This window comes from Phlebotomus papatasi, chromosome 1 (assembly GCF_024763615.1).
Source record: "Phlebotomus papatasi isolate M1 chromosome 1, Ppap_2.1, whole genome shotgun sequence".
Lineage (NCBI taxonomy): Eukaryota > Metazoa > Arthropoda > Insecta > Diptera > Psychodidae > Phlebotomus > Phlebotomus papatasi.
The window spans coordinates 45,649,340-45,662,300 of NC_077222.1; the positions used below are offsets into that span (position 1 = coordinate 45,649,340).

Genomic DNA, 12,961 nt, shown 5'->3' on the forward strand with positions numbered 1-12,961 from the left:
CTTAAAAAATCCCCCGTTGATTTACTTGGTCGATTGGCCATATATCCCGTCGGACTCAAACCTTTGAGAATCGAGGGACTTCTGGGGCTCTGTGGGGGCTCCAGAGGACCCTTAACTTCTCGCTGTATCACCAACCGAACAAATCTCTGGGTATCCGTTAGGAGCTGGACAGCATAGTCGTGATGTGCCGAAGTCATATCAACTCCGTTAATCTTGAAATAAAAATTATAAGACAATTCTCAATATCAAGTCTAAATGTCCTTCAAGAGGAATTCTCTTTCAGAATGTATAGGGTAAATTAAGCTAATTCAAAACCTGCTTCAAATGGAAATTTTTCGCTACTCCAAATGGAAACTTCACTGTTTTCATGATAAATACAGTACTAAATTGCTATATTTATATATTTTTTATACCTCAGTTTCATTGTTTAGTTAATTTTGCTCCATTGCTCCAAATAAAGCGAAAATCCATTCGTATTCACAAATTTTAATTTGTTAATTTCTCAGGAAAATTAAAAGTGTACCTTTTCACTCAGAGAAAAAAAATTGTTTTTAGAATTAAAAAAAAGTGTTAAATTATGATATTACGCCCCCTCAGAAGTCACGCCCATATATTTCATCCATCTATAAGTCAATAAGTCAATGAGTTTTTCACAGTTATTTTTAACGGAGCTTAGGAAAATCTGAAGATACAATCACTTATTCTTCTTCAGGAAAGTTTTACTGGATTCCGATACGTTTTTCAAGGTTAGGTACTAAATTTAGTTCAATAAGTTTATTCTAGATGTACTCCAAAGTCCCGGCCTTTTCAGAAGTTGTGGTTTTTTTTTTCAATTGGGAGATATTTGGATGAAAATGTGTACACCACTTCTAGGCACTTCCACAATTTGTATGGAATAGTCCTTCGCACTTCCAAAATTTCGCTACACTTTCGAAAATGTGGTAATACTTCCAGCACTTCTTGCACTTCATACACTTCTCATAGTTCTCATACTTAGAAATCAGTAATTTATTTAATCTGATGAACAATATAATTAGGAAAACTTTTAAAAAATCTCAAGAAATAATTTTTATACATATTTTTAAAATTTTTCTTATATTTTGATTTTCTAGCGCAAGATGAAAGGGTATAAACATATTTTGAATTTTCCTAAGAAACGAGTGAAGCTACTTTTAGAAAATAGAGTCTCTTAAAAAAACATAATTTCGTTTGTAATTATTGAAACTGTGCTGAAAAGTTTGCAGAGTCTAAAAGTACTAGTGCGACAACTAATTCAGCACTTCACAGGTATCTTAACTTTTTACTAAGCTTGCTTCTCACTCTAGTTCCAAAATCCTTTAAAATTAAAAGAAACGGTTTTTTTATGATTTACTAACCAATTTTTGCAACAAGCTTGGCTATTTTTTCTGGATCTTTCTCGCTATTGCTATAATATATCAATTTCTCATCACTAGTCGATAATCGATCCAGAAAAGATTCTTCATCGCAATATAAGGGAAGTGTACCACAGATCGGAATGTTAAGAGACAAGCTCTATATTTAGCTGAAAATATGAGACCCAAAATACTATTTGGTAATTTCTCTAAATTACCAAATAGTATAGTATAGTATAGTATAGTAGAAATTACTAATATATCGGTTTAAATTTAAATGCAAAGATGCAGTGTATTCCACGGATCGGCAGAGGTTTTTTTTCTTGAGGATTCTTCTACTTTCTTGGCATCCAAATCACTCTATTAGGCTTCAGTGTGTTCTGTATATTCACAAGAAAACTTACAAAATTGTCCAACTTAATGAAATTCTCACTGGTAAATAGTTCTTTCTGAGCGCAATTTTCCACAAACACAAGTTTGCCGATCCGAGGAACAAGTGAAACAGAACGCACTTGTTCGCAAAAAATAATTTATTTTCCATTTTTGTTGTCGATATAAATAAAAAGAATACATATTATTTCGGGATTCCGATACGCGGGATAGCCTTTCGATCCGAGGAATACTGACGATCGCTGGTACCTTATCAAGAGAAAAATGGCAACATTCATAAAGTTACCCTTATTCCATTTAGTAAAAGAATGTGGCACCCATGTAACGAGCTTTTAAACACATCCAAGTTTTTCTAAATAGCGTAATACGATACATATAATTATTGTTTTCCAACTTTTTACCATTTTTTTTATTGTTATTAGACCTTCCCAAAATTAATATAAAATATTACAAACGCATCTTTTCGTCCTTCATTTGGTAAAAGTTCTTAAAAGCATAAATCAACTTTTTCGAAGAATACTTTTGTCATTGGAGATATGTAATACAACAAAACTTTTCCAGTTATATCCAATAAGGTGAACAAAAATCGTGGAGGTGACCTATGGGACACCCCTTAACGATATTCGAGAAAAAAAACCCACGAATTTCTTTTACGAATTCACGAAGTCTGAAAAATACATAATTAGACAAACAAACCTTTATATTTGAGCATTCCCACTTCCAAATACTTCCAAACGCTTCGTTTTCACCTGTACACTACTTCCGTCCCTAATATCTCCCCCTTGGGTTTTTTATATTAGCAATATTTGAATTTTTGATGTTTAATGTTGCCTCGTCCTTATACGTGAAGCTACTCCCACAAAATAAATTGTGGGCGTGGTCAAAAGTTCTCTGATCTACAAACAATTAAATTCCCTATCCACAATATCTTAGAAAACTTAAATTATTTATCTTCGTTTTGAATTGAATCATCACGAAGAGAAAGAAGTTCTTGAATTAAGAGGATGGTGATTACAAACAGAAACTTTAGCTCTTTCCGGACCATAACATATCCACCGAACGAATTTCAGTAAAACCCACTTTATTGTTAGTCTTAGTGGTCAATTATGATAGTTTTGTAGAGAAAGAATTTTTCCCCTCTCTGAGAAATGGGAAAACTCATGAGTACTCTCGTCCCCAAAAGAACGAAAAGGAGACAAACTTGAATTTTTCAAAAGCCAATAATATCAATTTTGTGAATTATTTTTGCGTGTCAAAGAACTTCTTTACAATGTTGATCACTAAAACAAGAAGAATTATTGACCAGTATCTTGCGGGATGTCCAGGAAGTGGCCAAGAGGACACCAAGTTCCTGCTTGCCAACAGATTCCTCAAAATATTTCACACAATAACACTTTAAAACACATTTCTTTCAACACGATGTTATTGTAGACACATTAAGCTTTCTCAAGAGCCAAAAAAAACACTTCCTAGACAATCAGAATTCACCAAAATCTGGAAGAATAGGAAAAACTTCCCTGAAAGCAATCTCCCGCAATGCCAAATGTTAAAATTATCGGCCATATTGGCAAAAATGTCGCCCCCGCTTGGAATTTTCTTACAAGGTTGGTGTCAAAAAGCAAATGGCGGGCATTGGCGGGATAACCTTACATTTGACCTCTAGATTTTTGGGGACGAGAGTACCCATAAAGTTTGAACAAGTTTTTTAAAAAAAATTTAAGAAAAAATTGCTTTCCAATTTATGTTATCTGTAATTATTATATTATTATGTTAGTTATTATACTTATTGGCCCCGAGAGGTTTTTCCTTATTCTGGTCTAGAAATAGGGTAAGTGTACCGAATTTCGGCCAGCTTGAAATTTCGGCCACCTCTTTTACTCCTCAAAATTCCATGAATTTTTAGTTTTTGCAAACTCTAGAGAATAAATAATGAAAAAGGATAGCAAAAAATGTCCATTCTACGATCGAGATGATGTGAAAAAGTCTTTGCAAGAATTTCGGAAGGACACAGAACTATGTGTGGTGGTTACCAAGGTGGCCGAAATAGGCTACAAAAGTTATGTCTACATTTTTATTCATATTAAAATGCATTAGGACTGATTTTAAAGGCAATAAAGACGATAAATTGTCTACAAGGTTCCAAGCAACACTCCTTAAAAAGAAGTAACAAAAAAATTCAATTTGTATTATAATATATTACATTTTAAACCTAACGCTTTAGCACTTGCAAGCAACTATGCCGAAATTTAGCACACTTACCCTATGAAAAAAGTCACAATATCTGCAAGGAAGCAGAAAATCTAAAATTCACGATTTTTGACCAAAAATATCTAAGCTCAGGAGATAATTAGGATCCTGCAAAAAATATCCTAGATTTGGACATTCTTATAGTTTGTAATCATCCACAAGAATCGGATTTTTATCGTTTGTAAATAAACCAAAAAATTATTTTTTTCCATGGGTACCCAGAGTACCAAAGGAGACGAAAGAGTTAAAAAGGCGTGACTTAAAAATATTTCTGGGCGTGTCCCACCCAGAAACTCTAATAACTACCCCTGGAATAGATTTTAAAATTTGACAAGTTTAAATATATCTCACACTTACCGCTAATACTCGATCACCAATCATGATCTTTCCATCTTTGTGCGCTAGTCCACCTTCTGTGATTCTGGATATGTATATTCCATCGGAACCATCCTTATACGGCGGAGACCCCCTCCCGCCTGCAATACTAAAGCCCAACCCTTGACCAATCTGATCCCTAATAAAAGTAGTATGGAGAGTGATTTTGTGCACCACATCTCGACCTCCATTCTCGAGCACCCCATTGGGCGTTGCGGTCAAAAGGGGAGGTGACGTTACAACACCTTGAGGAACAACACCGGGATTCTGTTGCTGCTGTGGATTAATCTGAATGGGTGGTGGGATAAATTTTTGATGTTGCTGCATATCCATCTGTTGCTGCTCCAACGTGCGATTGTCAATGGAGATCTGAGACACTGAACCATCTTCACTGAACACTGGATGCCCTACTAATCGGGTGACTTCCCTGGTCACAAGTAAAACCAAAACTGAGCCACATGCTTTGAGAATCTCAACAGCCTCATAGTGATCGGCTAATTCCACCGAAACCCCATTGACTTTGAGCACTTTGTCACCAACACGAAGACCAGCCAAATCAGCTGGTCCACCCTCAGTTACGCGTGATATGAAAATTCCCTCATCATCCCCCTTGAATGGTGTTGAACCCTTCCCACCGGCTATACTCAATCCCAATCCCGCTGACGTGCGCTCAATATGAATTTCATAGCGCTCCTCACGCAATTCCGTGATCCCATCTGCGGCATCTGTAAAACATCAAAAAGAAACCATCTCTCAATTCTTCCATATTCTAAATTAGCGTCGTGCGCCAAGGCAGGCGCAATTAATAGAGACCAACATTCTGTTGACAAGACTTTAAGTATTTTTTCTGTTTTTCATACATTTTTTTTTTTTTCAAAAATATTTCTTATTTTTCTCTTGTCGAATTGTTACAGCTCAATTGAGTGGGTGTAACATGGAGTTAGATCTCAAATATCAGTGTCATATGTGGCACTTTTGTAACCTTCATGATCTCATTAGATTACAAATGAAAGAAAAAGTAAAAGATAATATTCGCCATTTGTAACATTCTGAAGGGACAATGAATCTCAAAGATGTTTTAGAGAATAAACAATTGCAATAAAATGCAAATACTTTAGCCCACATTATCAATCAAGAACAAATTAATTAGTCATTTCTCTGTGCAGTGAACTTGGCATGATTATTGCGTTTTTTCCATTTGTTTTCAATTTTAATAATTCCCTCGAGCGTACGTAAGTTGATAGAGATCAACCATAAACAAGATTTTCTATTAGATTTTTTATTAAGATTTTAAGGATACACGAAACATCAGGCACATAAACAAAAAATTGTTGTGAAATATTTTATTTACTCTTTAGGTCCGTCAATGCGTAAAATTAAAATTAGATTTTTTTTAATTTAAATTAGATGTTCATGAATTTGAAACTTTTCCTAATAGATTTTACGTTTTCCAAATAAAATTGGATAAAATATATATTCCTATATAGGGTAAATTAAACTAATTCAAAACCTGCTCCAAATAGAAATTCTTCGCTACTCCAAATGGAAACGTCATTGTTTTAATGATAAATACAGTACTAAATTATTATATTTATATATTTTCTATACCACAGTTTCATTATTCAGTTAATTTTGCTCCAAATAAAGCGAAAATCCATTCATATTTACAAATTTTAATTTTTTAATTCCTCAGAAAAATTAAAAGTGTACCTTTTCACCATCGAATTTTTCATCGATCGACCATGTTTTCCAATGAAAAACACAATAAGTTGTTTATTCGTTACGTTTAACATTTATGTCATATTTCTGGCTTTTTAGTTTAAATTAACTGCTAATCTTCATTGTTAACGGTACATGAAGTTTTCAAATGAAATAATTACCTATTTTGTGAACAAAAAGGGTTTTCTGAAGTATCTGCAAATGCTTCAATAGGAAACCCCGAAAATATGATTTTGTTTTTTGGAGAGATTTTCTTATTTTTTAGATGGGAAAGGAGAAAAGACCAGGAATAAAAACAAATCCTGCACTCAGGAGCAACTCAACAAGGTTTTGGAAGCCTTTCGTCGCGGTTTCACTCACACTGTTTGTCTCCAATTAGAAACTTTCCCTTGTCTCCAATAGAAGCATTTTACGCTCGAGTATTTTTCTTGTATTAAAGAATTTTTCAAATTATATCTAAAGAATTTTCACTAAACAGTAACATTCTAGAAGAGTCAAGGAGCAAATTTATGTAATTCTCTTCAAAAAAAATATGAACTTAATGTGTTGAAACTTCTGTCAAAGTTAAAGCGTCTGGAAATGGTTTTGAATTAGGACATTTACCCTACAATAAACATTTTCATAGTTAGCAAAGACACACACACCACAAAATGAATTATTTTTGTTTTTGAAAGATTTAGAAGTCATTTAATTTGTACGAAGTATAGAATGCAAAAAGTGCATAAAATTGATTTCCACACTGAGAGAAATCCGAAAAAGTTAAAATAACATTCCGGAAATGTTAATTTTACTCTGCAATATTGATCCGCAATCGGTGTAAATATTACCCTTTTTAGGTGTATTATGGGTTAGTTACGCTGTTTTCATGTTGATTTTACCATGAAAAATGTTCATATATTTTTACACCTAAAAAGTGTTAAAGTTATTAGGAAAAAAGTTAATGGCACCCCCGTTTTTTTCTCAGTGCAATAACTTCCTGAACTCTGCAGTGTGATTTCCTTGAACGCTTTTGATTGGTATTTGTCTTTGTTTAACGTTTTAAATTGGTTTTTGTCTCCGCTATATTTTCTTCTCTATAGAATAAACGATGTTTTATTGCCCTAAATATTGTTTTTCATTTAAAATTAAATATGTATGCTCTATAAAATATCCTTAGATTTACAGTCCCCTCAACATTTTCTTTATAATTTACCCAAATCAATAAAATCACGATCTTTCTCTCGATGCGTTATGATCCTAACCCTCTTCTCTTTTCTTTCGCCATTGCTTCTGTTCGATAAGATCGAACTTCTACCACTTGTACTGCCCTGTGAAGTCCTCCTAACAACTCTCTGATTCTTTCCAGATGATCTGGGCAGGGAATTGCGTCCCTCTTTCACCTTCAACTTCACACTAAACATCGCTCTCTCTTCGATGGCCTAATTTTCACTTTGTGCAACCTATTCATTGAGGGCCACAGGTTTAGTTTTGTTGAGTGCTGCTTCACTATTTTCCCTCTCTTTCTCTCTGTCTCACCAAAGCAACGCCCAAGTCACAACATTTGCTGGGTGCCCTTCTTTAGCGAATCACTCTAAGCGTATTTTGTACGCTTTAATTGCCACCTTATCACCACATTACGTCGCCGATAAGGTATTCCAAAATTGATAAGATAAGGTGTGAATTCTTCGTTCTCAAACTCTTTCGTCGAACAGGTATTTTATTGGGAGTTTGTGAATAAATTTTTCCAAAAGGGAAAATGATGAATCCCTTTTTCCACTTTATCTGCTCAGTGTGTCATATTTTCGATATTTACTAAATGATAAAGCTGTCTCAACACTCTCAACTGGAATTTCATTCTACACGCATTTGATTGTGGATTTTTTTTCCAAGAGCACTATATATATATCGAATGAAATCACTCAATTAACTTCAACGTGTCAGATTCGTCACAATAAAATGTGAAGATGAAAAAAATAACTACATCAATTAGCAAATTTGTTGTTTTTCTTCTCACTCAACAACTTCAAATAGTTTTCTTCCAGTTTAAGTTTCTTTGAACATTTAACGAAATTACGCAGCGCTATTATCAGTGCCAAAGATAGATTTGGCAAGTTAATGGTGAAAATCCCGCCCAAAAAAATTAATCTGAGACACTTCTCTAGAAGAGAAAATCTCTTCCAGTTCACTGCTTCGTGCAAAAATCCACAAATAGATTTTCGGTTAAGTTGTTCCGTAAATCCCACGATGGGTTTAATGTCCTCTGTGGCAGAAAATAAAAAGATCCCAGAGTTTGGCAGAAAGGCAAACGTACAATATCAGTTTCTAGAGGTATTTTTAATGTTTATCACCCAAAGGGAGAATTGGAACTGAAGTGCAAGTTGAGACTGATATAGTTGAATTGCGATAAAACTTGGCGCAGCTTTTGCCCACAAGTGTATGCGCGACACACATTAAAAAATTTTCTCACTCTTCCAACACACTTTTGTGAAACTTTATCATAATGTTGTACCTTTTTCCATACCAATTTTCATATACACCTTTAGACGTGGCCACAATGGAGAAAAAAAATTGTATAAAATATGAGTAATTCAGCTATTGAAATGTGAGCACAGAATATTGGAGGTATTTGAGACAAAGTGGCTCAATTCATTCCACCAATATCTTTTCAATTCCACATTCCCCAAGTTCTTGAAACTAACTCCACCAGCACGATCATCATCTCAATTGCCCATGTCTTCCGTCTTTTGAGTTCCTCTTCTTTAACTCTCGATCTAATCTCATATATTATTCATTCTACCTAAGTTAATCTTCTCTTCGATATTATTCATCAATATATTTTACTTATCGGGATGCAAAAAAAAAACACTACCACCAATTACAGCAAAATTGTTAGTTTACTTTTCTTCTATATAAATATTAATGGGTTATAAATTGAAGAAGGAAATCATAAATTTGTCTCGAAGAAATCAGGTAGAAGAAGATTATTTATTTATTGCCTCCTCCTACTAACACAGTACTATAAGAAATTACAGACACGCCTGATTTTCTTATATGGACAAATTACCGTTTAAATAAATTGAATTTTCAAAAAAAAGTCTGACATCATTCACCAGAATTTTTATTCATAACCGGGAAAATTATTACACAAGCATTGAAAGTACTTCTTCTGAGATATTGCTAGAATAGTTGTATTCTGAACGATTTGAGCTCAAATGAAGAAATATGTTTCATATTCACTTTTATATCGGTCTTCGGAAGATTGTATCATACTTTTCGCAAGGAGCTGACATTAACTCATGAAAAATGCAACCATTTTTAGTGTAAATTTCATGTCTTTGTATGAATTTCATGTAATATCCCCAAAATTAAAACAGTTTACAATTTAGGGTTTTTGCTTAACTACTCAAAAAGAGCTTGATTTATTTTGTTAACTTAACTCTTTCGCGTCTTTAGGGTAATGTCATGACTCGGGGAAAAAAGTTTTTTTTGGGTATTTACATTAATTGAAATCTATCTGTTCGTGCACGACATCATAATAGAAGGATGTAAGATTCTTGGCTCATTTTCTCAAGACTCCAGTTAGATTTCAATTAATGTAAATAGCCAAAAAGAAACTTTTTTCCCCGGGTCATATATGACCCTAAAGACGCGAAAGAGTTAACGCCGAATTTTAGAAAGAGCTTACGACTTTTCTTAAGCCTTTAAGGACGAGTGGGACATCGGTGTCCCAGAAACAAAAACTATTTTTTAAGCTATAGAAAGTTAATTTGTCCTTTAAATAGTCCGAATTAGTTTTCATTTTTGGGACACCGGTGTCCCATTCGTCCTTAACCCATTCTTTACCATGGTATTATACATCATACGCAAATTGAGTGATTTTACTGAGCAATTTTTATCCGAATTGCTGTCGGAAATGGATTTTTTGTAACTTTAGTTCTTCTATTACTTGGAAAAAATAGTCCGACAGAGATGGGAATACATTTTGTTATTGCTTTCTTGCTTCGCGGAAGGTCATGCAAAATTTTTCCTCAAAATGGCGGACAAAAAATACCACATCCCGTCGAATTTGTTAAAATTGGCCTCTTTCCTGATTTCAATTCTAGTTGCCAATTAGTATTCTTGGATAGTTACACTATCTAAATCAATAGAGTTTGTAATGAATTAACTCTTTCCGGACCACAACATATCCAGCGAACGAATTTCAGTAAAACTCACTTTATTGTAAGTCTTAGTGATCAAATATGATACTTTTATAGAGAAAGAATTTTCTCCGCCTCTGGGAAATTAGAAAACTCATGGGTACTCTCGTCCCCAAAAGAACGAAAAGGAGACAAACTTGAATTTTCCAAAAGCCAATAATATCAATTTTGTGAATTATTTTTGCATGTCAAATGACACCTTTACAATGTTGATCACTAAAACAAGAAGAATTATTGACCAGCATATTGCAGGATGTCCTGGAAGTGGTCAAGAAGACACTAAATTCCTGCTTGCCAACAGATTCCTCAAAATATTTCACACAATAACACTTTAACACACATTTCTTTCAACACGATGTTATTGTAGACACATTAAGCTTTCTCAAGAGCCAAAAAAACACTTCCTGGACAATCAGAATTCACCAAAATCTGGAAGAATAGGAAAAACTTCCCCGAAAGCAATCTCCCTCGCTGCCAAATGTCAAAATTATCGGCCATATTGGCAAAAATTTCGCTCCCGCTTGGAATTTTGCTACAAGGTTGGTGTCAAAAAGCAAATGGCGGGCATTGACGGTATAACCTTACATTTGAACTTTAGATTTTTGGGGACGAGAGTTCCCATCAAGTTTGAACAAGTTTTTTGAAAATTTAAGAAAAAATTGTTTTTCGAATTTATGCAAATTGTAATTGTTAGTTATCATACTTATTGACCCCGAGAGGTTTTTCCTTATTCTGGTCTAGAAATATCAAAAAAGTCACAATATCTGCAAGGAAGCAGAAAATCTAAAATTCACGATTTTTGACCAAGAATATCTTAGCTCAGGAGTTAATTGGGATCCTGCAAAAAATATCCTAGATTTGGACATTCTTATAGTTTGTAATCATCCACAAGAATCGGATTTTTATCGATTCTAAATAGTCCAAAAAAATTCTTTTTTCCATGGGTACCCAGAGTCCCAAAGGAGACGAAAGAGTTAATGCACAGAATTTAAATTTAGTGTCCGTTAAGACGTGTGATTGACAGGGACTCCCCGCGCCCCATAATAGGTAAAAAAAAATTCTTTTTAAAAAAATTCATCTACTAATCTGTAGGAAACTAATCCCAAAATATGAACATTCCATCTCAAGTATTTCTGGTATATTGACTGAATGGGTTAAAGGGTTAAGCGTCTAAAGGGGTTATGTTGGTTAAGAAGACTAAAATAAGATTAATATTTTCTCTACTTTTTTCCGGAATAATAAAAACAATAAAAAGAAACAATTAATTCAAGCTTTTAAGCACATAAAAGTACATAAATTCAATTATATTTTCTAACATTTATATTTCAAAAATTTTAAAAATGCGGCCATTCAGATCTGATATTTGGAGATCTTGTTTTTTTTTTTTTTTTTTTGAAAAAGAAAAACATACTTTTCAGTGGATAAGATTTCTCAGAATAGCTTCATCAAATATTTCTTGTTAGCTGACGAGTTAACTAGTCTTTGAACGAAATATTTTACGTTTGCTTTATAATAGCTTATTCTACAAGACGAAACATGATATAAAATCTAGGATGATTAACTAACGGATGGAGCATTTTAATTCAAAAACGGTATATTTTTCTTAAATTCTTTATAATTTTTAAGTCTTAGATCCCACAAAAATAAATATAACACGAAATGGTAGGCACATGTACAGAGAATTTTTTTTATTGAATTTAAAATGTTACTGGTGTTACAAATAGAAAAATTCAAAATATTGCGAATTTTACGTCTTTTTCATTTGGGTTTTAGGAACTGTTATCCTCGAGCAATCATTTTAAATTTTGTACCAATAACATAATATTAGACACTCTTTCATTTGGTAAAAGTTTTAAAATGATTGCATTTGGTTTTATACCAAAACTAAAAAATCGCTTAAGAAAAAATGTACCATACTTTTGTACGGAAAATGTATGAGAATGCTGAGCCCTGTATAAAATACATCAAAGATTGTATTTTTTGTATGAAATTCTCCCAAAACTTCAAATTTCATTTTTTTAAAATCTTTGTCCAAAGCAGGGCCCATCAAGCAAAATAAAAAGTGAAGATATTTTTCACTTTTCCTTGTAAAAATTTTGCAGCTATTGCACCGCGACTTAAACAAATTTCCTCGTAGTTCTTGTATTATTTCGGCGAGTATTATGAAATATGTATTTTTAGATAGCTTTTAATGCATGATTTCGAAATATATCAGACTGATAAGTCAATTCTCTTTAGGAAAAAACTTGCCTTCTGTTTAGGAAAAAACTCTTCAGTGCCTCTATGCAAAAACGTATGGAAAAATGACATGTCGAGAGGCCCCTGGTCCAAGGACTAGCTTAACTTATCAGCTAAGAGGAAATACTTGGTTTTTAGATTGTAGATGAACCATTTCCGTGAAATCTTGTCCACCGATAAGTGTGGTTTTTTTTTTCAAAAGTCTCAGAGTCTAAATTTTTAAATCTTTAAATGAAAATTTTAGAAAGGATAGTTTAATCTTATACTTTTATATCCTTAAAAGCTTGAATTAAATTTTTTTACGTGAAAAAAAATAGAGAAAAATATGCTGCTTTTATCTATTTTGACCCACGCATCGCCTTAAGAACAAAAAAGAAGAATCGATAATGCAAAAGCACTTGAGAACAGTAAAGTACTAAAAAGATGTTCAGGGGAAAGATT

General features: G+C 33.4%; 1 protein-coding gene across 15 annotated transcripts in view; it reads right to left on the minus strand.

Moving 5' to 3' along the window:
- LOC129799384 (protein lap4-like) overlaps positions 1-12,961 on the minus strand; it is a 148,185-nt gene that overhangs the window by 56,247 nt on the left and 78,977 nt on the right. For all 15 annotated transcript variants that reach the window (XM_055843220.1, XM_055843219.1, XM_055843217.1 and 12 more), the window contains exons 10-11: positions 4,368-5,110; positions 26-212 (exon numbers count right to left, since the gene is read on the minus strand). In XM_055843220.1, the coding sequence (XP_055699195.1) occupies positions 26-212; positions 4,368-5,110 (930 nt within the window). The remainder of the gene's footprint in view (positions 1-25; positions 213-4,367; positions 5,111-12,961) is intronic.